At 51.7% G+C, this 26773-nt stretch overlaps 2 protein-coding genes across 11 annotated transcripts in view; one reads left to right on the top strand and one right to left on the bottom strand.

The window, feature by feature from the left end:
• GSS (glutathione synthetase) overlaps nt 1-26773 on the bottom strand; it is a 496957-nt gene that overhangs the window by 387673 nt on the left and 82511 nt on the right. The gene's annotated exons all lie outside the window — the stretch shown is intronic.
• The window catches only part of MTCL2 (microtubule crosslinking factor 2), a 31940-nt gene continuing 28051 nt past the window's right edge, over nt 22885-26773 (top strand). For 7 of the 10 annotated variants that reach the window (XR_012777842.1, XM_075516993.1, XM_075516994.1 and 4 more), the window contains exon 1: nt 22885-23705. Coding sequence is in view for 9 of the 10 variants with exons in the window: in XM_075516993.1 (XP_075373108.1) it covers nt 22959-23705 (747 nt within the window). In the remaining variant the exon portion in view is untranslated. The remainder of the gene's footprint in view (nt 23706-26773) is intronic. The other 3 variants (XM_075516995.1, XM_075516999.1, XM_075516998.1) reach the window with 1 other exon arrangement.

The raw sequence follows: 26773 nt of genomic DNA, 5'->3' as shown, positions 1-26773 counted from the left end.
GTCCTTCTGGATTACTGTATCCTGTACACTGTAGGTGGCTGTGTTTCATTTCTAAAGGCGTAAGTGGCTTCCACTTAAGAAGTAACTGGGGGAAATGGTAGGAGATCGTGTCAAAATGTTCAGTTTCAGATGGGCTTGTGTATTTTTCATTACTTTTTTCCTTGAGAATTCTGCACATGTTAAGGAATTCTGTCCTCTTTCAGAAGAAAAAAGACACTTAGGACTGTATTTTTCTGTTTTTAAAGAGATCAGATTTTTGGAAACAAAATAGCTTCCCACTCTGTCTGAGCAGACCTGGGAGCTCTGATGTGTCACTGGAGAAAACAGCAGAGCAATTCAGGGAGGTTTTAAAGGTCACAGCTTAACTGAACTGTAATTGACTTTCAAACATTGATCCATTATTATTCGTGTTTGTTTAAAAATCAAAGGTTATTTGATTTGAAGTTATTTTGCTGCTTTCAGAGGCTGGAAACCCTCAGTTTGACGCCACTAAATTTGGTCATTCCACCAAAACAAAAAACTTTTGAGAAGCTTTTCTTCCAATAATGCTTTCCCCCACTCCAGACTTAACTTTTTGATACCCAAATGGTTGTGGAGACTTTGCTTAGCTCTAGAGCAGCTTCTGCATAGCTTTGGCTTCTTCATTATTGTGAGTACTATCCATTAATATCTTCCAGCTTCCAAATGTAGAAGACGACCCTGGTTGGGAGTTCTGGATACAATCAGCAAGATTTTTCAGAAGTAGCTGCACAGTGAAAACATCAGTCCTTTTCTAACATGGTTACGAGAGATAAAACAGCTCTTTTCATGCTTTCTGTGTTCAGTTATATTGACCTGTGAGAGGCAATCATGGCTTGTGGCAGTAGCCACCAGAAGGTCCAAGGCTTCCATCAAAAGGGTAGGAACTCTTTCACATTTCGTTTCCACTGGTCCAGATGACTTTATTGCTGACATCTTGAAAGAACAGACACACCACAGCCTGAGTGCCCAAGTGGGCTAGGAAGAAATAATTTCCCATTGCTTATTCCTTGACTATTGCAGGGAAGAATGCTCCAGATATTTAATTCAATGAACATAATTTAATCCTTTTTTTTCAATTACTGGGTAAATAAGAAAACAGACAGTTTAAAATAAAAAAAGTTAATAACTCTATTAAGAATTATCAGACCTTCTTGGAATAGGATTGTGACTATTAGTCCCAATAGTCATCTCAGCCCAAGGTTGACAAAGTCAACATCTTCTTAACCTTGAGCTTATAAAAAATCCATTCAGGTGGCTGGACCCACTGGGGTTCGAGTCTTTAGGAGGTTCATAACAAAAATTCTGGTGATATAAACTTTAATTTCCTTTTTTAAAAGCAGTGGTTTTCATATAAGCACATGACTCCACCTGGGACTTGAAGAAAATGGTCAAATGCTGCAGAAGAAAAGCTATGAGCCACAGTGACTGACTAAAGAAAGTGTATGAAGCTCCTGGGACATTACCAAAAAAATACAGCCAGGTATTGAGCATAATTGGTACTAACATGTATTAGTCCCCAGTGCAGGGACTGGTTTTGTTTGATTCTGCACAGTAGCTAGCATAAAAGTATCTGAGGCACAACAGTAGTATAAATAATATAAATAATTTGGGCACTGACCATATGGGACCAAACCCAAAGCTAGAGCAAGTTGATCTGCTGTGGAGGATGGAACCATGCCAGCATATGCTGAGGAAATGGCCCAAGATCTGATCATGTTTGTGGGAACCAGATGGTGTTTTATGATTTTTTTTTTTTTATTTAAAGTTCCTCAGATTGGCAAGGGGAAAAGGGAGAGAGGAATGGTGTGTTGCAGCAGGTTGGTGGGTGGTGAGGTGGAAGCGGGGGGAAACAGGAGCACTTTTCTAGCTTTGTGGAATATGACGTAGAATGAAACAGCATTACAGACTAACCAAAGTGCTTGATACTCTTGGATATGAATATATATTCCTGTTATTGGATAGAAGCTTTTCCATCTTCTGTTCCACTGCAGCCAGCACGGGACCTGACCGGTTTGCTGCAGCGATGGGTCAAGTCTAAGTCTTCTGCACATTCATCCTGCGCCCCTCCTCATTGGAGGCTACAAGGAGGCTGCTAACGAACATGTGAGCCCATCGGTTCTCCTGCACGTTGCTCCACTCAAACCTCTACCCACACTTCCCACATGGAAAGAGTGAGTAAACTACCACACTACTTTACTCCTATCCTTTTTCTTTAAAAGGAGTTTTACTTAAGTTGAAATGTTAAAGAGCAGCAACTCCACAAAGTGCAATGAGGAGGCCAAGAAGCTATATAAGACCTTCTCAGTACCTTCACCTTTCGGAGAAAATTAATAAGCTACTAAGCAGGCAGTAGCACACAGCAGTGGCTTTTCAGAAGAGAAAAGCTCAGCAGCAGCTCTGCCTTGCTCTGCCAGGCAGAAGCTCCCCTGGAGAGCTTGCCTGCTAGATGGATGGCAGGAGCCTTGGTAGAGCGGCTGCCAGGTCACTGACAGTCCCAGCGTGAATGCTCATTTGGGCTTATGCCTCTTTCTCCATATGTGTGTATGCAGCTATATGCGCGTGTATATACACAGACACACATTTGTAAAATCTCAGTCGATATTATGGAACATGCGTCTTCAAACATTGTATTCAACACTTTTGCGATAAAATGAGGAGCCACTTGCAGTCAACCCAGCTAAGGTTTGCCAAGTGATTGTCACCTAAGTGGGTGCAGTGGAGGCACAGATGTCCCTTGCAGTATAGTCTGTGCAGATATTGTGGGGTTTGTATCTTGAACTTGAAAGAGCAGCCAAGGTAGGCAGAGCAGTCAGAAGTTACACCAAGACACCCCGCATAGCCAGCCAGCCAAAACATGGTGATTGTGATCACCCCATTCCTAATAAGAACCAGTTGATCCTCCAAATCGTTTGGTTTTTATTGCTGTACCGGGGGTAGCTCCTGCCATCTCCCCTCAGCTGCAGGCTGTGGGGAGCAGATCTGATTTCCACGTTAGCACCCCCAGCACCTATTTCCAACTGTAGAGAGATTTGCCAGGTGGCGAAAGCACAGTGGGAGCCGCTTATTCAAAGGGAATGGTATCAATAAATTCAGACAGAGCCTATCTGCTTGCAGGGAAACACTGCAGAGACAGTGATGAAACCTCTGATACTGCTTCTAATTGCAGCCTTTGCCCTTGAGAGCCGCAGTCTTTATTAATGCAATTATGATGTAGCCAAAGGCAGCGAATGCTTCTGCTGACCTCGGTAGGGGAACGGAGGCCTTTAGTCACCACAGGAAATTGCTTCCTCCTCTGGCAAATGGCACATAACCCAGTATGTTCCCATTCCTGCAGATGCACCATCTTGTCATTTGACCAGAGAGAATGTAAATTGCTGTTTGATGGCACCTCCCTCACCCTCGCAAATCAGAAATAAAATCCAACGATTTTCAAGTTAGTCTTTTGGTAAAAGAAAAATCAACAAAAAGTAAAACTTAAAAGTGTACTTCTAGTATAATTTTATCTTGATTTACAAAAAGTAGTAATAATAATTCTTAAAGAGTCCTGATTACAACCGTTTTTGAGCTCTGATTTAATTGTAATTTGACTCTTCAGTTCAATTAGCCTAAAGGCATTCAACATGGAGACCTGCTCTCAAAAAAACATTTCCATAAATTGAAAATCTGTATCATGGCAAGAAGCTGCCATTAACAATAACAACAGGGTGTTTGGGGGAACATGTCTTAATCATTCAAGAATGAGATTTCTGACCACACACTACAGACTTATAACCAAAGCAGGTTCTAACCTCAGAGCACCATCTACTCTTAGGCAAAAGAGCATGTCATAAGGTTACCATATATGCTTTGTAAATACAAATCTGAAAGAGGATTACCAGTTGTGCTTGGATTTTAAAGGACCAAAAAAACCTCTTCTCCAGACTTTAGTCCCAGCACTTTATCCCCAGTAGCTCTAAAATTGGACTGACTACCACCAAGCTTTGCGTTTTCCTATGCAATGGATCTATCACAGAAAGAAGTAAAGAACATCCCAGGACTGGACATCTCAATTTGACTACTCAAGGCAGACAGTGAGGGGAAAAATGAGAACTGTTACTTTACATAAAAAGATACTGAGACCTGGAGGAGCTGGATGGCTTGGCCAAGGTCATTCAAGAAATTGTCAACAAAGTTATGGAATATCCTGGTGGCATTGGTCCTACCTTTTCTGGTGCCGGCTGTGGTGTGCTGGTGGTGGCCCCAGGACAGCCTGTGTGCCAGCCACAAGGTCTTTGGCTGGGCTTCACTGCGGAAGAAAGTAAAGCCTCTGGCTTCAGCACTTTCCATCCCCAGCTTTTTGTTGGGGTTTTTTTGGGTCTTGTAAGTGAAGGAGACCTGCAAGATCTTTTTTCAAAGTAGCTGCAAAAAGGACAAAAAGACCTACAAGGTCATTTTGCAAAGGAGAGGATTGAGAATTAAGAAAAATAAATGAATGCATGCAGAGGCATGGAAGGCAAGTTGGGCAGGTTGCTTGCACCTACCCTGAGGACACTTTTCCTTGGTGCTAGCGGTAGATACTGTGACAAGGCCCTGGGGACCCATGTGCCACCAGCTAAAGGCCCAGAGAACTAGAGACCCTCCCATAGTGTGAGGGAATAAGACATGGATAGATACTTTTAGTCAGATGACTCATCTTCAAGAAGCCTAAGGGCCAGAGTTTTAAAAGACATTATAATGCATTAGTCAACCTTAAAGTAAAGGCTTCTGGGGACCTCAATATCTTAAAATAATTATGCCTTAGAGACTTGCCCAAGGTTGCACAGAAACTCTGACAGCGCAGGGAAACAACTGTGTTCCTTACAGCCCCAGACCACCAAGCTGCTCTGCCTCGGTACAATCACAAACACCCATTAATAAGCAAAGGGGGATTGGCATGAATTTTACTGTGCTGCTCGCAGCTCATGATAGCTTTCCATTTTGCATGATGCTATAGTTTAGTCTCCTACTGTTCAGCATGAAAAACTGCCATAAAACGACAGCTGGTGCTAGCAATATCTGCTCAGTCCCTAACACCACCCAGCATGTACTAGTACTGAATATTGATGAAACTCAAATCTTATTACAATGTAGTACAATATGTTCCTTGCCTATACATTCCCTTTACAGAGAGTTTTCTCCTTACAAAAAAAACTAAGATGCAAAACAAGGATCCAGGTCAGGTCCAGGTTCAAAAAACCCATTTAACCCAAGGTTTTGGGAAAGCCCCATGGGTCTTGCTTGGCTCTAGGAAGGAGTGCTTCCCACTGCAGAAGTCTACCCCAGCTGCCGAGTGAACCCAAAGCTGGGGGGATGTCAGATCCTGATCCATCTCTACTTAAGAACACACTTCGATGCAATCTGATGTCACATGTCCTGAAGAAAAAGGCAAATTAACCACTTCAGACCAGCAAGAGTTTTCATGCGCAGCAAATCATGTTCTCTCTATAGAATCCAAAATGAAAATCCCTGTTTACCAAATTCAGTTTTTCATTTTGATGCCTTTTTCAAGTTCAAAACTGGAAGTGAAAAAAAAAACCTGTTATGAGCTGTATCAGTCCAGAAATAGAAACACAAGTGTAAATTATAAGACAATGCTATTCCAGATCCAGATAAATTTTGGAGGAGTTTTACTTCTGAGAATGTAGTGAACTTAGAAGATCTATGCATCATTGATTCATTCTTTGGCAGTGGTCCAAATTACACAAGATCCACATTATTAACTTCTGTAGCTGATAACACACGTTATGAATTCCCACATTCACCCCCTCAACCAAAGTAATTTGGAGAAACAGCAAAAGCAGTGTTTTGAATACTCTGGTGGTCTGCAAGTCAGTAGAAGATGCTCTATAAAACAAGAAAAGATATCAAAGTCAGTGGCAGGGGAACATGTACATTATTGCCTTCCAGCACCCATACACAGGGCTGGTTCCTGACTGCTTGTAGTGATCACAAACAGCAACCGAGCAACCCTCTCCTGCCTTAGAGACCAGAAACAAGGCGGGAAGAGACCTCAACGGGCCAGCCGTCTGCACTAGAGAAGGATCATCTTTACACAAACCATATCTTAATTTCCTTTTCTTACATCATGCTTGTGCTGGAGCTTTCACACTACCCTGAGGCAAGCGGTGCCAGTACTTGATCATCCTTTCTGTTGGAAAGTCTCACTCAATGGTCAAAATAGATGAAACCTAAAACCATGATTTCTCCCATGAATAGTGGGCATGGAAAACATTTCATTCCTCACCTCTTTCTTCAAAATAGTTTTAAATCCTAATCCTTCTCTGACAGATTTGCAGCTGAGACCTTCTCTTTGACCTCATTTGGAAATTTAATAAGAACAATCTCTATCTCATCCTCGAGATCATTAATGAAAATACTAATTGACAGTAAGCCTCGTATAAATCTTTGCAGAACCCCACTTTGCAGTCTTCTGTTTTGATAAGAAACAACTCTCTAGCATGGCTTTCCAGACAGTTTTGCAACCACCAAATGAAAATTTTCATCTAATGAGGTTTCTCTACCTTGATTATGAAAATATAATTGGAGAAAATCAAAAGCTTTTATTAATGTCAAGTTATATGATATCCACTGCTTTTCTTTTGACCATAAAACTGGATTATACTGTCACAGGAGAAAAATCAAAATGTTTTGAAAGCCATTTGTTCTAGACAAAGCCCATGGGATGCTGCTGACCTCCTCATTATGTGCTAACAGTTTCATTATTTATTCCAGTATTTTCCTGGCAGATAAAATTAAACTGCTGGTCTGTACATGGAGCTTCCTTCACCCCATTTGAAAGAATTTTTTTTTTTTTCATCTTTGCCAGGAGACATCACCCATTCTTCATAGGGTCTCAAAAATAGTGGTGAACAGCTCTGAGTTTGCTCCAGGCTTTTCTCTGCATACCTTACAGTGATTTTTCACTGTACCTAGCCGATTTGAGAACAACGATCCACATTCTTTTTCTCCCATTCTTCTCTGTTGGCTGCCTGATGACAGCTGCGCATTTTAGTTGAAGCTGAAGCAATTCACCATGAAACACGCTAACGTGCTGGGCACTGCTCACCCACAACCTTCCCTCTTCACTGAGGACCAGACCAACCCTTCCCCATCTTCCTCTTGCATCTGATACACTTGTGCAGTAGCTTCTTCTCATCCTCTATATCCTTCCTAGTTCCCTCATTATTTTGCATCTTGGCCTTTTGGTTCTGTCCTCCCGGGCTCACACACTAGTCTTTTGTATTCCTCCTTAGTAATTTGACCCAGTTTCCATAGTCTGAACTGTTCTGCTTTGCATTTGTGGTGACCGAAGGCATCGTGACTTAGCACTAATAAACAAAGCCCATTAGATGCACAGAGAAAGCACGCCAGAGAGATCTGGGCCACCGTTGCCCCTGACCAGCACACCCAATTTCTCTCTCCGTACTGATCTGAGAGACTTTCGCCTGCAGAAGAATAGGAGACAGCCACTTTTCTCTGGGATGCAATTAGCAATTATTTGCACTAGTGTCTGTAAAAGCTGGCCTATGACTCAGTTGTTCTAGACAGCGTACAGAGCAAAGAAATCTTTTCCTTAGATGAAAGTAGCACATGTAAAGCTGATGGGATGGCAGAGAGAACTGGGAGCAGACCTCCAGGCCCTGGGCTAGGAGCAGCACGAGGGAAAGGGCAGGGAGCTAGTCTGACCTCCTGCACATCACTCATTCCCCTACGATCTACTGCTGCCTTCAGGAAGACGAGAGAAGCCATAAGGAATCAGGGAGACTATACTGAGCGTGGGCAAAAATCCCACGTCAGTGGTCTACCTGGTGTCAAGATCTGAAGGTGTAAACCAGATGTTAACGGAAGAAAGTAAAGGACCATCGTGAGGAATCTAGCAAGTCTTTGCAGGCAGTTTGTCCAGCTGTGGGAGACTGCTTAGGAGAAGCTGCAAAGGTGCTTGTCAAGAGGGCAGATTGGCATCAGGGAAGGAATACGCTTGAAGAGCCTTGAAGAGTGAAGACAACAGCTTTGCTGGCACGTCGGGGCTGTGGCAGGGAAGGGGAGCAGCAGGGGTGCAGGCAGAGGAGAGGTGGTCACAGCAAATTGGTAAAAACAAGATTCCCAGGGAAATGTTTTAACTGAGCAGAGTGGGGCAGGGCTGCATTTGTTGAGGCAAGGACAGGGCAGTGGCAGAGATGAATTCCCATTCCCAAGTTTCTGGCATGTCTGGGTTTACCTAGTTGTGGGGTTTTTTTTCCATCTGAATGAAAAAATCTTGGTGAGGGAAAGAAAACAGGATTCATGGCACTTTTCCAGGTTTTCCATTACTCTGGAAGCCCAGTAAGAGAAGTAATCGGGGTTGGCTTAAGGGTATCCACAAATCTGCCTATGCACAAAGAAAATCTCCAGCAAACCTGCAATAAGTTGGTCAAGCTCCAGACCCACTGCGGCTATGAAAGTCTTTAATACCTCTCCCTGCACTGTGTATACCTGGTAGCACCAGAAGAAACATATGAGCCTTAGATAACCTAACAGGCAAAGACACCCTACCTGCATAGACAGATCAGAAGGGTTGAATTATAGGAATGTTAGGCAGAAAGTCCGCAAAATTTAGAAAGCTTCAACATCAGGACCCAGAGGGAAATCTGAGTCAGAGACAGCAACAGGGAGCTGACCTGAACGATAATCATGGTATTGGCAGCAGATCAAGGAGGAAGATGGAGGGAAGTGCATGGGGAAGAGACTGAGGTCTTGGCCAGGTGGAGATTGAGCTGATGGTTGCATCTCCAGAGGACATTGAAGAGACAGGCTGAGATTTTCATACGGACAGAAGGAGACAGGACCGGAGTGATCAGGCAGACATATGAGTCATCGGCACAAAATCAGGAGCTATTTCTTTGCAGGAGAGGTTATTCCCAGGTAAGGCCTAAGGAGAAGAACAAGTGAGTCAGAGGTGGATGTCATCGCCACAGAAAGTCAGAGCAGGCAATACCGCATTGCAGCCTTGGCCTCACGTCTTGCTGTTGCCAAAAAACCCCAAGCCAACAACAAGAGCCCAGCACGGCCACATCACTCCACCAACAGCAAGTAACAAGTCACTGTCGTCTTAGAGCAGACACGCATAATATCACAAAACAGTTCATTAAAGAAAGATCTGGGGGAAGATCACACCTGAGTGACTAGGCTAGATAAATTAATAAGAGGAAACAATACTTTGGTGAAAAATACAACTGATCATCTTTCTTAGAGTTTAGAGATTAAAATCATTGCTTGGACAGTAACGAAGGGCCCTGCTGATCAACAGGTAGCATGAGAAAAAACCCAAACGGGGATTATTTTGGTTTTGGCATGTTACAGAAATAGGTTGCAACTTGTGTTATGCTTGTTACCTGGCCAACCTATTCCTCAGAATAAAAACAAACAGAAAAAGACAAATTCAACTAACTGAACTAACTAATTGCACCAGTGCAACCCAGTGAAACCACATTGCCTCTGGCAGTCCCCGAGAGCTCTCCTGGGCTACAGACACAAGCATCACCGGGTGAGAGCACACACCTCTGCTCATCACCTATCTGCACCCGGGGGGGACAAATCCCACACCACCCCACGGCGGAGCACGGACACAACCCAGCAGCTGCCACAAATGAAGGTTTTAAGGACCCAGGCAAATTGGCAGTGGCTCAACTGGTGCTGGAGCCAGCCTGCGTATTGGAAGTTGAGGGGATCTCTGTATTCATGGATATCTCCGTGCACCCTTGGGCTTGCAGCATGTTCGGATAGCAAACACACAGCAGTGGGAATTTCTGACTAAATTATTTAGCCTCTCTCAGTCCAGTATTAACTGTTACTGAATCACTTTGAGGAAAAATCTTCCTTTTACTTCAGAGGACTCCAGATCAAACCCCAGTAATATTTTTATTTCTAGATGGAGAAGCACTGAAATTGAAAATAAAAACACAGGTTGACATGTGATTCCTGGATCTTTTTGTATTTTCTGTAATTTTTTTTTCAATTGGAATAACACAGGTGTTTGTTTGAAAAGAAAGAAGGATCCCTGTGGCGAGTATTTGTTCAATCATTCACTTTCTTTCCATTTCTTTGTAAAATACCGAATCTTCTAAGAACTGCCCACATTTTCTGTGACACTGATCAAAAGTATAATTATTAATGAAGAACATCATTTGACAGAACCTGTTCAGAAAAAAACATTTTTGCCCTACCAAGACTCTCGGAGATCAGGAGCTCGGCATCAAAAATCCCCCAAACAGCCCTCCCGCGTGGGAGGCATCGTAACTGGAGGGGAAAGGCACCAAAAGGGCTGCGGGACAGAAATCCCACGCCTGCTCTCCAGTGCCTCCACAGCCAGGGTAACCCCATGCCCTGTAATACAGTACCGCCATCACCGCTAGCAGGCCGTAAGCTTTGTACCAAGCTTGCAAAACCTCAAGGCTGAAGAAGCGGAGACGTGGGAGGCAGCCCAGAGGCATGCAGGTGTGGGGTGATGAGAGCTGGGGCACAGGCTGGCACTGGGGACCCCACAGCTATAAACAACTCGCTAATGGTCAGTTAAAGACATGCAGACCTGGAGCTGGGCAAAGCTGGTTTCAGGTGTGACAGAGACCACAGAAGCAGAACCTAATATATGAAGAGGACACCACATATGATAAATTTGGACATAACACAGAGCTGTAGACAAATGAAGAAAGAGCAAAGCTATGAAGTCATATTAGCAAATAAAGAAATGAGGCCAAGAGGATCCTAGAGCAAGCAAACAGAAATCACCACCAAGAACATCATATTCTTAAAGGACTCAAGACGCTGACAGCTTGCTTTAACATCCCCCATCGCTACCAGCAGGAAACCACCAACTTCAGGAGCCAGGAGAGCAAGGCAGAGACAAGCATAACCCCCAAAAAAGGGGTAGAAAATAAGTGCATGTATAACAGTTTTAATTGCATTGTTTCTTTTTCTGCAACAACCTATCTTGTTTAATAATGCTTAAACTCTTAAAATATTGTATATACCAGCAATATGTTCTTCGCTTTACTTACACATAAGGTGTGCTTCCTTTTTGACCATAAAGAAGATTTTGAGCATAACATCAGCAGCATTAATTTCTGAGTGAAAAAGGGCTCAGCACAAGTTGTCATTTATGTATTGTTTAATGGGATTTGGTGACTGTTTTCCTGTGGAGGGGACTCTGCCAGTTGCAGCCGATGTTGCTCACTCCCCGTCTGTGCTCCCTGAAGGCACCTTTGCAAAGACACTGGGAGAAATCCTCGGTTCCCCTACTGAAGCCACAAATTAATTTTCTGTTATACCCAGTGCCATAAAGCCACGGCGAGGGCCCTGGAGTCGTCTCGGTGGCAGTGTCCCCTATCCCACAGCACCATCTCGTGGGAGACTGCAATTTGAAAAAACTCACCAGCAAAACCACCAACTTGGATTAAAGGCACTTCCAAGAGCGCCGTCGCTCTTCCCACAGCTTCAAATCCCTGCAAGAAGCTGCCATGGCGCAGCAGGACCAGCCCTGCAGCTTTGCAGGGCTTGCGTTGCCTCCTGAGTGCAACTGAAACAACAAGGAGTGACAGGGAGCCCCACCACGGGTCTGTTTTTTCCAGGAGGAAGCAAACCATCCCGCACAGCATTGCGAAAGCCGTGCCCTGTAACATGCTGGGAAGGGTCGAGGCTCAGAGCAGGAGCAGAAATGCAGAAGCTATTCAGCCCATCTATAAAGTGCCCTATTGCAATTCTCTTTTGTCCACAGGAGGCCTTCAGGTGATGCCTGCTCAGCTCTCAGGACATGATCAGTGGGAGGAAGAGCCCACACAAGCCCCCATCTCATGTGGGGATGTCCAACAGTTGGCAAAGCCTTCAACTGCCCAGCTGCAACTACCTGCCTCGAGCTCCAATCAAATATCCCTGAAAAGTCTCCCCAGACAAAGCCATAAAGAGGTTTCATAAAACATCTCTTTGGGCAGTCTGGGAGATCTTACAGCGGACACAAAAGCCTACATTTCAGGGATAGAAAAGAAGTTTGGACCAGAGGAAATTTTCGCCTCCAAAAAATGTTTATATTTGTGGTTCTGTTGCTTGGAGGCTGTGATTGAAGTGGCCCAGCTGTTGCTTGAGTGATTTCCCCCATATTTAAAATATTTCCCACAACAGGCCTGCTGTATGCCGAGGAAGAGGGACCCAGACTCGGTGGATGCGGGCGAGGCTCCTGCCCAGCGGCTGTGCAAGGCTCAGACTCGGGGCCCATCCTTCCTCCCGAGGTTCCATGGAGAGCGTGTTGGAAGGTGGAATTACCACCCCTCATCAGAGAAAAAAAAATTGAACCAGTTTTTGACTTATTTTCTGCCTAGTTTTATAGAAAAAGCATGACTTCTCCTGTCTTAGGAGCCTGCCTGCAGCTGCAAATGATTTGCTGGGATACAGGGAAAACCAGAGGAAACAGCGTTCCCAAGCTTGGGTTCTGCAGGCCACCAGCTGGGCCCTACCATGGGGCACGGAGACACCCGATGCTTCCCACCTTCCAGAAGAGCATCACCTGAGGCATCTCAACGGCACTGCTTTTCCTGATGGGCATCCACACCAACTCTCCTCCCCACGGAAACATCTTCTGCTGCCTTTTTAACAAAAATATCACCCTTCTTAGCCAGCACTGCAGTGAGAAAATAGTAGGAGTAGCAAACAGCTGCTATCTGCTACAAACATTTGACATAAAGCATATCAAATTAGCTCTACAACTCAGTAGCTAATGCCTCATACATACACAACTCAGCAGTGCATCACCCTCGGCCACATGCTGGGATTCCTGCTTGATAAGCAGCAGCCTGCACGCAAAGGCAGGAGACCCAGATGTTTGGTCGCATCTCCAAAACTAGAATTTAGCCTCCGGCTTGCAACTGTAGCTCGGTGCTTCCCATTTCTTTAGATACCAGCCCCAAAGGGTTATTAATGTGCTCGATTTATACCAGCACATTGGAAATGTGGTGTGTCAGGCATCCATTAAGCTTTCAGGTATCCTGCTGAGCTAACATCCAGGCTGATTTATTTTTCCAAACAGAGCAAGTGAGATCTTGGTGACGGGGAAAGCACTGCGCGCGCTGGTCCCGCAGCCAGTATCAGGTACAGGCAGCAGGGTGAGCACCTTCATCTGCCCTTTTAGACCTCTCTGAGGAGGGAGCCAGCAGACAGAGGAGCTTGCGGTGGTTTTATCCATCCTCGCCTTCTTCACTAGATGCTCTTTGCGTTGCAGTGACTCATGACCGCTGCAAGTCCAGCCCTGTGGAGCTCAGCAGGGCAGAAACCGAGGTTCACCCTGCTGCTTTGTCCATCCCGTCGATGAACCAGCCCTTGCAGTAAGGTTCTATTATTTCATGTCCCGGAGCCTGTTTTGCACAGATTTTCTTCTCAGCCATGAGCATTTTGTGCTTCCTCCCACCCAGGAAAGGCCGACCTGCCTGTACAGGGAGTCAGCTACAAGCTTAGACCTCCCAAAACATCCTAAAAGCCCACTCTCATGGGCTTTCTCCAACATTTATTAACGTGTTTATCATACTATCAGCCCGTCATCTCCCCAGTGCTTCCATACCTCAAACCCACAGTATAATCAAGCCTTGCTCATGCGTTGTTTTGTGGGAAAAGTGGCTAAGAGGCAAAGATGGAAAGGATTTGCTATTGGCATCCAGCCCTTTGGGAATTCAAGCCCAACATGGAAAAGCTTCAATCACATTTCAAAGTCTGCTGTGATCAGGTGGGAGACTAAAATTTCTACTTAGAGTGTAGGACTTGCTTAGAGCTTTACAGCAGAGGCAAGATTAGAGATCAGACCCTCTATTTCAGAAGCACGAATTCTCAGCAATTAAACTGAAATAGGTTTTCCATTAATGAGCAGTAATTAGGGCTGCTGCTCAAAGCCAAGCAACTCCAATTCCATCCAAAGGTGGTAGCTGTGCTCTTGTGCACTGGCCAACTCATTACAGGGGCTTTATTTGCCATCTTTGGTGCTGGCAGCACTGAAGGCACCTTACCTCATCCCTCCCCTGTCACCGGCATCACCATAACCCTTCCCACGCTGCACGGAAAGGGTGCAGGGCAGACAGGATAGGGGTAACATAGCCGAAACCCTCGATTGCCCGTCTCGGCTATCCCTGCACTGGGAGTCTACCTTATATTAATTGTTTCTTATTCAAGATGATTCCTTTTGACAGCAGCCACCTCTTAAAAGTTGGTTTGATTTTACTGATATTGCATGCTCTGAAGGCTTTACAATGCCTAAATCTTTAAAAAAAAAATCCCATTTTATTCAAGCTCTCAAGAAAAAGTGATGCCTGTGTAAGTTTTATTTCTGGAGAGGCACTCCTCTACAGAAATCCTAACTCCCCTATTTAATACTGACCTGACACAAAGCTTCTGAGCCTGGGAGAGAGAAGCTGAGAGCATGGGCCAAAGAGGAGCAGCCACAGGGACAGCAGTGTTTCCAGCACTGCTCCTACAGGGCTGCAGTACCCACTTACCACAGAGGAGAGGGAGAAGAGGCACAACTCAAATTGCTAAAGATGGAGCCTTCCTCATACTCTGAACGCAAGCACTTGTGGGCTCTGAGGCTCTTCAAAACTTGAATTCAGGGGGATTTTGTAAGTGGGCCATTCTCTTTTGGCTGAACTAAATCCCCTTGAACTTTGAGGGCTTGGTGTCTGCACTGGCTTTGCTCTGGATTTTGCAGCCTGAGCTCCACTCTGCTAATTAGAAGTGGTCTTTAAACAGCACATGAAACAGCTATGAAAGATGAGGAGGAAATGGTAAATCTAGGGCAGAGGGGATGGAGTGGTTGAAAGGCTCTCTCACTTGATCAAAGAGGCCTTCTTATCATATGTAAAATTGAAAACTCATTTAAGGTTGTTGGCTTGCTGTTCACATATAGCCAGTCTCCTTCCTCACACGTGAACACCTCCACTCCTCTTCTTCCTTGCAGGAACCTGCTGCCCCAGTCTTCATTCCCAGCCCTTTTCCCTTCCCACAAGAGGACAGAAAGTTTCTTCACTGAGCCTGATCAGCAACAGCTGCCTGAGCGAACAGCTTCACACAGGAAGGTGGGAGCAACCAGCCGACATTAACACAACAGGCTCTGGGCACAGAAGAACATGCAGAACCATTTTCTGCTTCTTCCAAGCCCTTAGAATTTGTACCCAGATTTTCCCTAGAGGAATGTCATGCTGAGCAAGATTTCTGGTCACCCAAGTTAACACCAAGCCAAAGCAACCGGTATGAGCTGCCCAAGGTTATGCATCACAGCCGTGTGCCAGAGCCACAGGGTACAGACCCCAGCGTGTCACGGGCTCACTGAACAGGGGAGCAGCAGCACAGCAACCACGAAAGTTTCCCATCAAGGGCTATACCTCCTGCTAAGAAAAATGCTCCTTGCAGTGCAGCTCTTCTCTGGGGCTTTCCAGCCCTAACAGAAATAATACAGGCAGGTACCTCCTTAGGGCCGGCAGCCACACTTAGCAGCTGCAAACATTTCCTCCGTATGCAAAGGTGGCTGTTCACGAGCCAGCTACCAGATTACAGAACCGTTGCAGCAGACCTCACGCTTACTGTCTTCTAGGGGGACAGCAGAAGTAGATCAGGACTGCAGCAAAAATTCCCAACAGCATCGTCTTTGAGAAGCTACAAGAAAGAGACTGTCCTAGGAAGTGCCACAGCCAAGAACTGAGAGGGGCCTGGGTCTGAGCTTAAAGGGAGCTCCAGGACCACGGGTGGAGGGTGTGAGTGGGGTCCCAGGTCAGGCTCAGCAGGGGTTCAGCCGCCTTAGTGCACTCAGGGCACCCTGGCAGTAGCTGGTTAAGCAGAGATGCTGCTTGGATGAGTTGAGCCCACACGACGCGCTCTTTCTAGCTCAGCTGATAGAGAGTATTGATTAAGGTATATTGGGAGACACGAAAGAGAAGCTTAAACATGGGTACTTTTTCTCCTTTGTGTTCACTTGCTCTATCCTGCTGCTACATGTTGGCCTGATATTACCTATTTTTAAAGCTACAAAATGTAGTTTCAGCCTTTCTTAGGAGACCTTCCCTAGGAAAAGCGTTGATGGCTTCTGTAACTCTCTTCCTTTGCACTGTTTGAGGCCTGCCCTGAGCTTCTGGCTACAAAGCCCTCTCTAAAGAGTGAGTGCAAATATAGCTGGGCTTGCACTGGGGTCAAAGCTTCAAGCTCTGAACACTGCTATGGCTTCAGGCTTTATTGGGTTTCTTTTTTTTTCCTTTCTATTAGATATATTTTTTTAAAAAGCTAGGTATATGTACTGGAGACTTCTTAAATTTCAATTTGTGGTCAGCACATCAATGTAACTGTCCAACCCTGAAAACTTTCATATAGCAGGTGACAGTTTCTCAGTGGCCAAGTTAAGAAATGGGAAGAATTTGTTTAGGCTTTTCCTTATGTATTCTTCAGCCTTTGGTTGAACCATGGAGTTGCTGTCCTTCCTCCCTCCCCAGCTTGGGCCCATGGTTGAACATCCTCAGTTGGCTTTGGCTGTAGGGGAGAAGGACCAGTGCCCACCCCTGTGCCCCCTGTGCCCTCAGCTCAGCCTTTGGGCTGCCCCAACTGGGTTTTATAGTCATAATGTTGCTAAACGTTCTGCTGGACATCCAGGGGAAAAAAAAAAAAAAAAAAAGAATAATTGGCATCCTTTAAATATCAGCCTAGTCTTTGCAGTGTCACTGTTTCCCTACCGCATCGCCATCAGTGAGATGGGAGAAAAAGGAAAACTTCTCGTCTTGCTTGCGTGTTGCTGGTAGTGCCCCAAGCGGGATGCTAGGGCTCCGGGCAGTGCTTTAGCAGAGCTGTGGGCTCTGCCCCTCTCTGCTCCCAGGGGAACGGCACAAAAGCACCGACGGTATCAGGCACGGGGATGCAAAAATACAAATAAAAAACCTGGATGCAGACTGAAGCAACTTTGCGTCGCATTTACGTATGAATACAAACATAGCGACATCCATGTCCATGTGATGCACAAGTACTCCTCTCCCTGCAGAGTGCTGAGGAGTGCCGTGCCGCTGACCCGGGCTGCAGGAACCCCCCGGCAGCCGCCGCCGCTTTCCCCGCAGAGCCGCCCCCAGGCACCCGCGCTGCTTCAGGCGGGCACCAGGTGGCGATGCAGCCACGCCGCTCCCTGGGCCAGCGGCCCGGCGCGAAATGGGGCGGAAAACACCGATTTGGATGTTTATCGCAGAGCTCTGCGCTTGCTAAGGACCTCGGTTTGCTTTGGGCTTTGGGGGTGCGGGGCCAGGAGAAGACTCGTGGTGGGAGGACCCACCTGGCCTACGGTGATGTCCTTGCCCCTGTCCCAAACAGAGCAGTTCCTGAGACGTTGAGCTGGGGGAGCAGGCAGGCTGGGAGATGTCCTCAGCGTCTTGGAGGGCCAATCTGGTGCCCTAAATCCCCGTGACCATTCCCAGACCAAGGTACCCATCTCCAGGCTGGGAGAGCCAGGCTGCCTGCTGGGGTCCGGGGTCACAGCGCGGTGGCACTTCCCCTGGTGCCCACGGGGTAAATACGGGTGAGACGTGTTGAGCGCTGTGTTGGGCTTCTGGAGCAAATTTCTCCCTGTTGCTCCTCAGGAACACCCCCCTCCTGCCACACTGCAGTGTCACCAGTGCTGGGGACAGCCAGGCTGGGGGGCTCAGTGTGCTGCCCGTATCTGGCCCAGGACCTGACTGCTGCTGTTGCAGAGCCGGATTGCTCAGTGTGAGGGAGAGGAAAGCTGTGCACGGGGAGCGCAGCCTGGGCCCGAGCATGGTGGCTTGGTACCCCAAGAGCAAAAGCCCCCTCAAAAAGCATCTCCTGAGAGCACTGCTGCAGAGAGGGGGGGAGCACTGAGCAGAAGCAAAACAGCCCGGAGCGCGCCTGGAGCACGCCTTAGGGGGAGGGCAGGCTGGGGGGTCTCTGTGCAGCTCTGGGACCTGCACCAAGGGCAGGGTGAGGAACCACAGGCATCACCAGTGATGACAGGAGAGCATGAGCTGCAAAGTCCACAATGCTGGAAGGTGGGATTGGCTCAGGGAGAGGCTGCGGGGCTCGTGGCCAGGCTCAGCTGGTGCTGGACCAGTGGGTGCCGCAGCTGCAGCAACCCTGACAGCGGTTGGCACAGGAGCGGGTGCAGCTCGGGGCCAGGGAAGGGGACGTCTTGTGTTTTGTTCATCTTTGCATTTTTTAATACCTTACTGCAGGCCAGTGAGATGCTGGTGGTGTGCCATTGTAACCGGGTGCTGCTCTGATCCCAGGGTGCCCTCAGCATCTGCGAGGGCTGCTCTGACACCCTAAATCCCTGTGACCATTCCTGGACCCAGGACCCCATCTCCAAACCCCAGTAGCCATTTCAGCAGGCAACACCATCGTGTTCTGTTGTACAACGCTGTGCTGGCACTGCTGTCTGCTTACAGGTTGCTGCTGACCCCAGAGATGTTTGGATGCTTGGCTCTTATTCGCTCTTCCTCCTTCCTCTCGTGGGATCCAAGCTGTTGGTGCAGGTAGGCAGTGCCTCCCACCCTGCTGATGCTGGATGGAGAGAGCCAGGGCTTGGGGTGCGACTTAGGGCTCTGCGGAGGCTCGGGCTGGTGGAGGTGGGAGTGCCTGGAGCCTGCAGAGCCGCTCTCTGGGCCCAACGCCAGAGTCCTCACCTGACATGGGGCAGCAGATCCCCAACCTGGGTACCTTCCCCAGGGGCAGATCAGCCCCTCTCCTCTGCCTGGCCAGCGGTTTTTGCTGGCATCTCTCAGGCAGCAGCAAATTTGGGAGAAATCAGTATCATTTCTGCTGGGAAAGGTAGAAAACCAAGGCAGCCCCGTTGCTATGGTTGCCGCAGACCATCCTCGATGCAACATCACATCAAGCAGGTCTGCAAGCAGATGTGCTGCAGCTGGAAAGCAAAGCAATTCCCCCAGGTGTGAGCATGGCAGGGCAGGCCACACACACTGTCCCCTCTGCTCCCATAGCCTCCCCTGGGATGCTGGCTGTGCCCTTGGCTGTGTGTCCCCATCCTTGTCCCTATCCAGAACCCTCCCTGGCAGCAAAAACCCCGTCAGTGAAAGCAGTGCTGGGGAGGGGGAAGCATGGCACTTACACTAAGCAATGCATGCAGGTGTTTAAAAATAACCCAATCAGAATATTTGTCATTCAAATTGTGTGTGTATGTATATATATATAAAGTGCTTAATATCAGATTCAAACGTTGTTTGAACAAGGGGGAAGGTGAATATTGGCTAAGCATTACAACCATTTCTAAATCTTTTTTCCCTAAGAAATGATAGGATCATCAGTTTATGGGGTTTTCTCAGCTTTGGTCAATACAGTTTGGGCCAGCATGTAGGTTCACTGGGTCCTGCTGCACCCTTGGACGCTGAGGGCTCAGGCTCTGCCTCCTGCCACTCTCCAGGGCTTGCTGCTCTTTGCTTTGTAGCTCTTTGCTACAAGGTTTTTAGCATCTTAACCCAAAATGCACCTGACGGCCTCATCAGAGGTCTGGAGCGAAGCCAGTGCTGCCACTGAGAGCCAGAGGAAAAGGAGCGGACGGCGTGCAGAGCCCAGGGCCTGATCCAGAAAGGGGTTCAGGGGTAAAAACCTGCTGCTGCTTCCTGGTGCTCGCCTGGGCTCTGCCCTTTGCGCTCAGGACACTTATTTCTGGATATGACCCCCTGAACCCCTGGGGTGCTTCTGCCCTTGCCCACACCAAGCACGGTGGGATCGACTGCAGTGCAGCCCCTGTGAGGTGGTGGCCCAGGAGGTGGTGGCTGGGATCTGCAGGGTTGGTGTCCCTTTGCCAGGAGCCAGCACCCACCGGGGACCCTGTGTGGTGCAGCGGGGCAATGTTCCCGCTGGCCACCTCACCTGTGTCCCCTCTCCCAGGCCCTGGTGGCCCCTGGGAGGGCCAGGGGGACTCCTGCCTTGCCCAAGCCCCATCTCCAGTGGTGCAGACGCTGACGAGCAGACCTTCCCCTCTGCGATGCTCCAGGATGTGCTGAATCCTGGCTCCGGCTGGCTGCTGGCCAGACCTCCCGAGGGCCCAGGGGGCTGGTTAAGCTCATTGCTTTTCTTTCAGAGGCTTCAGAAAGCTGCCCGCCTGCATTTAATTCAAATTTATTGAATAATTCTCCTGGGAACAGCTAGTTCAAGACCAGACACTACAACAGACCATCAATGAGATCAGTTGGCATGGCCCCGGCCATGGAGGGCTGTGTCCTCCAGCGCATCTCTGTGGCCGTGCCAAGGGGATGGTGAGCACAGGACCAGGTGCCTGGCCCAGGGCAACGTTGGCTCAGCTCTAAACCTGGCTGCTTGCATTGCCTCCAGCCCCAGAGGATATTTTGAGGTCTGTTAGTATCCCTCCCGCCTCCACCCCAAACCTGTTTCTGCCTTTGAGCAGTCATCCCCCAGGCAGTGGTCCCAGACTGGGGCTGGCTCAGCCCTCGCCTGCCTCCAAAGCCTGTTGCCAGCTCGCTGCGCGGCAAAGGTGGTGAGATGCAACGAGCCTGCAATTGGATGCACGTGTACCGCTGGATGTGCACCCTACTGTGGTGAGATTCATGTCCACCATTGGGTGCGACAATCCGAGGCCACCTGGACAGGAGTGGGGACAAGCCAGACCCGGGCTAGAAGTGCCGAGATACGTCCCCAGCTCCAGCAAGCGGGCGGTGGGTGGTGAGACCAGCCAGATCACGGAAGAAGGGCTTCCCTTAAGGAGGCTGCTCTCCAGGAAAGCCATTTTACTCTGTAAATTGGCCCTGAGCAGTTTTGGGGGCACATGTGCCTCATCCTTATGGCATCCTGGGGGCTGTCCCCAAGGGCGATGAGGCTGGGGACAGGCTGCCTCCATCCCTTGCTCTCCCGCTGCTGTGCGGCTCCACAAGGGCAGCCCACGGCGTGCCTTGCGTTACGCAATTAACCACTGCTCAGAGGAAAAATAACGATCTTCATTAATGAGCACAGCACTTGTCGGTCAGGGCCTGACGTCCCGCACAGGGGCACGCGCAGTCATGTAGCAGGGCTGAATCATAACTCCGCTAACAACGCTGCGAGGCCTGTGGGGAGAGCAGCCTTCCCGTTAGCTCCGGCCACGTGTTGCTCTGCAGCACGTACAGAAAGGCAGCTCCACGCCACCCTCCGTCCATCCCTCGTGCCCCGAGCTGTGGGATGGGCCTTGCGATAGCTCAGCCTGCTTTCCAGCAAGGTGTGGGATCAGGTGATGTGCCAGCGCCTGGAAAACAACGTCCGTGGCTGCCGTTCAGCCTAGAAGGGGCAGGAGTGCCCAGGGACCTTACCCCAGTGCAGTGGCTGCGCTGCAGCGTGGGGCCGAGGCACTGAGCCCCCCTCACCTTCCTGGGGTCCCTTATTCCACCGACATTCCCCTTGGCACGGTCATCAGCTCTTGACCGGCTGGAGCCACCACCTAGGGATTTGCAGAGCCGCAGGAGGGGCTCAACAAGCGGGGGCCAGAGGCACCCACCCAATTTATAGTGCTTGCTCAGGCGTATGGAGCTCTTTCTGCAATAGAAGCCTGGGTTTGTTGTACAATCCTGATTTTCCTGTGCCGGATGCACGGCTGGTTTAGGGCAGAGCGGGGGGTGCAACCCACCCTGTGTCCCAGAGGGTGCCCGGTGCTTGGGGAGGCTCCCCAGGGAGGGCGGGGGGGCTGTGTGTCAAACAGGGAGGGGTGTCAAGCGATGCCCTAATAAACCTCATGTGTGTTTATCTCAGGCAGAAGCCGACCGAGACATGCGGTGGGCTCTGCACCTCGGCCAGGCTCGGGTTTGCCTCTGGAGAAAAGAAGCTGTTGCCTTGGGGCTGCGCTGCCCAGCATTAAAAGCCGAATCTGAGCAGCGCGGGGGTACGGGGGCTCTGCCCGAGGCGGCAGAGCATCGCTTCCCACGGCGAGGCCGCGGCCTGCCGCGCTGCCGCAGGGGCAGGCACAGAGGAGCATTTTTCAAACCCAGCTTTCGGATGCTCGCAGTGGGTTTGGGGCCGGGTTGTCAACGTATGAGAGACGCGGGCTGGTGGGTGGGAGCAGACTCGCACAGGCACTCGCCGCTGACGGCTTCCCCCCAGAGAGGCACTGCGAGGGGCTGCGCACGCCCCGACAGCTTGGCAGGCAGCTGGAGCCGGCACTGGGCAGTGTGGTGGGGGGCCCCAGGGGACCCCCACCCATGGGGGTGCCTCGGGGGATCCTCACCAAGAGGGGCCCCGGGGACCTCCCACCCATGGGGTACACGGGGGACCTCTGCCTCCGAGGATGCCCTGCACTTACAGTGGTGCCCTGAGGGACCCCCACCCATGGGGTGCCCCAGGGACGGGAAGGGGGCCCCAGGGACCCTCGCCTCCGAGGCTGCCCCGGGGGATCTGCGCTTACAGGGACTCCCAGGGGACTTGCACTGCTGAGGACACCCTGGGGATCCCCTTCCCCAGACCCGCCCTGGGGGACCCTTACCCCACAGGGGTGCCCCACGGGGGGACACACGAGGGGAGCCCTGTCCCCAGGGATGCCTCAGGGACCCTCACCCACAGGGGCGCGCTGGGGGGGACCCGCACTCACACGGCTACCCCCAAGCACCCGCGCTGCTGAAGACGCCCGGGGGACCCCTTTCCCACGGGGGGGACCCCCACCCCCGGGACGCCCCTCGTCCATCAGGGACGCCCGGGGTCCCGCCGCGCCGGGGGGCGGCTGGGCGCGGGCGGCGCGGCGCTGGGCGGGCAGCGGGGCCGCTGTTGCCGCTGTTGCCGCTGTTGCCGCCAGCACGGCCGCCCCCCCGCTCCCCCCTCCGCCGCCTTTTGTTCGCCGCCCGCGCGCGTCCCCGCCCGGCGGCGGGGCGGGCGGAGCCGGGGCCGCAGCCGCAGCCGCAGCCGCAGCCGGGGCCGAGCCCAGCGCAGCGCAGCGGGACATGGAGGCCGCGCCGGCGGAGCAGGGCCCCCCCGCGCCGCCGCCGCCGCCGCCGCCGCCGCCACCGCCGCTCCCGGAGAGGAAGAAGAAGCCGCAGCGGGCGCCGTCGCCCGCCCGCCCCAAGGAGGTGCCCGGCTGGTCGCTGGCCAAGAGCCGGCGCGGCGGCGGCGGGGGGCACCCGGGCGCGGCCCCGCGGCTGGCGGCGGGCGGCGCGCACCCGCACCCGCACCCGCGGCGGGCGGGCGGCGGCAAGGAGGGGCGCCCCGAGAAGCGGGCGGCGGCGGCGGCCCGGGCCGGCGGCAAGGGGCCGGCGGGGCGCGGCGCGGCGCGGGCGAAGGGGCGGTGCCGCGGGGCGGAGACGGCGGCGGCCGGGGCGCGGCGGCCGGGGCCGGGGCCGGGGCCCGGACCGGGACCGGGGGCCGGGTCGGCGCCGGGGGCCAGCCTGACGGACAGCAGCTCGGAGGTGTCGGACTGCAGCGCCTCGGAGGAGGCGAAGCTGCTCTCGCTGGAGCTGGGGCTCAGCGGCAGCGACGGCGAGTCCCCGGGCAGCGCCCCGCCGCCGCCGCCCTCGGCCGGCGAGGCCTCGCCGCTGCCCGAGGAGCCCTCGGCCGCCTCCATGGCCAGCAGCCGCCTGCAGCTCAGCACCTCGCTCGCCTTCTCCGACCTCACCGAGGAGCTGCTGGACGCCGGCACCGACGGGCTGCTCCGCGAGCTGGAGGACCTGCGCTCCGAGAACGACTATCTCAAGGTGGGCACGGCGGCGTAGCGTGGCCTGGCGCGGCATCCCAGGGCACGGCTCAGTATGGCACGGCATCCCTGGGCAGTGGCATGGTTCAGCATCCCTGGGCATGGCGCGGCATGGCGTGGCATCCGAGAGCATGGCTTAGCATGGCACAGCATCCCTGGCCGTAGCGTGGCATGGTGTGGCATCCCAGGGCTAGGGTCAGCATGGCTTAGCATCCCTGGGCACAACACAGCATCTCAGGCAAGGGTCAGCGTGGTGTGGCATCCCAGGGCATGGCTCAGCATGGTACGGCATCCCTGGGCAATAGCGTGATGCAGCGTGTCATCCCAGGGCATGGGTCACCATGGGTCAGCATCCCGGGGCACAACACAGCATCCCACGGCACGGCATGGCACGGTGCAGCATCCCTGGGTGTAGCATGGCTCAGCATCCCAGGCACAGAGTGGCATCCCACAGCATGGCACGGCATGGCACAGCATCCCTGGGCAATGGCATGGCACAGCATCCCTGGGAATGGCATGGCATGGCATGGCACAGCACCCTGGGCAATAGCATGGCACAGCATCCCCAGGTAGGGCGCGGCACAGTGCAGCATCCCTGGGCACAGCTGGGCACAGGGCAGAGCTCAGCTCAGCCTGGCATGGCATCACTGAGCACAGCCTGGCCTGGCTCAGCTGGGCAGCACAGCATGGCATGGTTGGGTGCAGGGCTCAGCGTGGCTCAGCCCAGCACGGCATCGCTGGACATGGCCTGGCACGGTACAGCTGGGCTCAGCTCAGCGCGGCATGGCACAGCTGGGGATGGCCTGGCATGCTATGGCTGGGCTTGGCTCAGCTCAGCATAGTGTGGCGTGGCTGGATGTAGGGCATGGCTTGCCTAAGCCTGGCATGGCCCAACTGGACATAGGGCAAAGCTCAGCTTGGCAGAGCATGGCCCAGCTGGGCCCAAGACCTGGCCTGTCTCAGCACAGCAAGGCCCAGCTGGGCACGGTCCCGCATGGTGTGGCATGGCTGGGCACTGCTTGGCTCAGCATAGCATGGCATGCTTTGGCACAGGGCACGCATTGGCACAACGTGGGCCAGCTTAGCCTGGCATGCCCCAGCTGGGCATGGCCTGCCCTGGCATGGCATAGGCAGGCGCAGCTTGGCTCAGCACAGCATGGCCAAGCCTAGCATGGCCCCAGCTTGGCATGGCGAGGCTCAGCACAGCCTAGGCTGGCACAGCTTAGCAAGGCACAGCTCAGCATGGTACGGCTGTGCTCAGCCCAGCTTGGCGTGGCTGAGCATGGCACAGTTTGGCTCAGCCCATTTGGCATCCTGGGACACAGCGTGGCACGACCTGACCCTGCGCGGCTGGGCACAGCTCGGCCTGGCACAGGGTGGGATGCTACACACTGCCCTCCCTGCCTGCTGACGCTGCCAGACCCTGGGGAGATTTTCCAGCTTGCTTCTTTCCGCCGGTTCCTGTGCTCCCCGGGGCCTTTTTCCGGGCGTGCGGCGTGGCTGCCTGGTTCACGGGCGTGTGATGAAGCCAGGGCAGACGTGCTGCGTGGGGACAGGGGCACAGAGCTGTTCTGCCTCCGGTCACACATTGACCCGACGCACCTGGGCACGTGCTGCCTGTTGCGGGGTGGGCACGAACACCCACCAGGTGCCATGTCCCGGTGGGCTGCAGGCATTTGGCACCATTTGCTCTTCTTCAGGGTGGAGCTGTGGATGAGATGCTTGGGCAGTCACCTGCTGGGGGGGTTCAGGAGTAGGTACCACGTCTCGCTGGCTGCTCTTCAGATGTCACAGGTTGGAAATCAGGCCAGCTCTCAACCACTGGTGCCAAAGTTTGTAAATGCATCGGGATTATAGCTACGAGGTGGGAGCTGGGTGTTGGGTGATGCGTTCGAAGATGCTCAGTCGGGCCCTTTATCCATTAGCAAAGCCCCGGTTCACAGCTGGTGTCCCAACTCCTGCCAGAATTAGCAGCGAGAGCTTAAGGGCTTTGATTTACTGAGAGCTGGAAAAATACAGATGAGGCCTCTCCAGTTTCCAAGAACGTGCGTGCAAACGCTGCCATTCCTGTGGACCGAGCAATTACTTCCTCTGTTTCCATGTGATCTTCTTCCCGGCAAGCTGCAGGCGTGTGGGGTGCGAGTACGAGTATTTTACCTGCCATGAAGGATGGCAACTCAAATCCCTTGGCCAGGAGTGGTGGGGAAAGCAGAGAGCTGCTGGAGGTGGTGTGCACCAAGAAGCACCGTGGGGATGCTGGTGGCATCCTCGCTTCTTCGCCACGACATCTCCTATGTGCGCTCATGCCAGCACGTAGGTCTCCGCCCTGACACGTGCATCCTGCTTATAACCATGCTTCAGTGTTGTAGCTCTCTCCTCTTGACACTTGAGCAGGAGACCACTGGGGTGGTACCCTGGCTGCAGCTGGGCAGAAGCCGCAGCCGGACACATGCACCCCTTGTGCTCCAAAAAAAGATGGAAGATTTGCCTAGTTTCTCCAGCAAGGAGCAGAAAACTGTGCTGGGCTGCAGCAGGGTGCTGGCTTGTGCCATCTCTGCTAAAAATTTGGGGATTTGGGGTCTTACAGCAAAATAAAGCCCTAACCCAAGCAATCGGCATCACCTGCCTTGCCGTGCAGCCCAGGTTGGAGAGCAGCCTGCAGGGACCCTGCAGAGATGGCCTTGGGCCTCGGCAGCTCCCCTCCCCTTGGGTATGGATGAATCACACTTATCAGAGGTGACTTATTTCCTAGGACTCACCCAAATAGCTGCAAATGAATATTTTTTTATTTATTCATCTGAGCTGTCTAAAACCTGGTGTGTTTTTAAAGAGAAATGAGGATTTTTGGGGGTGGGAGGGTTTTGGCAACGTTTTGGCACGGGCCAGACGTGCGTGGTGCTACTACACCCATGTGATGCACGCTGGGTTTTGGAGCTTCCCAGCAGAGCACATCACAGCCCTCTGTAGCAGTGCCAGCTCACGTTGTATCTTTCCTCGGCTGCCATAATAAAATGTACATATTTAAGCACACTTCACCCATTTCTCTTTGCAACCCAGATTTTTGCAAGG

This window comes from Mycteria americana, chromosome 14 (assembly GCF_035582795.1).
Source record: "Mycteria americana isolate JAX WOST 10 ecotype Jacksonville Zoo and Gardens chromosome 14, USCA_MyAme_1.0, whole genome shotgun sequence".
NCBI classification, from domain to species: domain Eukaryota; kingdom Metazoa; phylum Chordata; class Aves; order Ciconiiformes; family Ciconiidae; genus Mycteria; species Mycteria americana.
The sequence above is the reverse complement of the archived record's forward strand: the minus strand, read 5'-3'. Positions and strand labels throughout refer to the sequence as shown.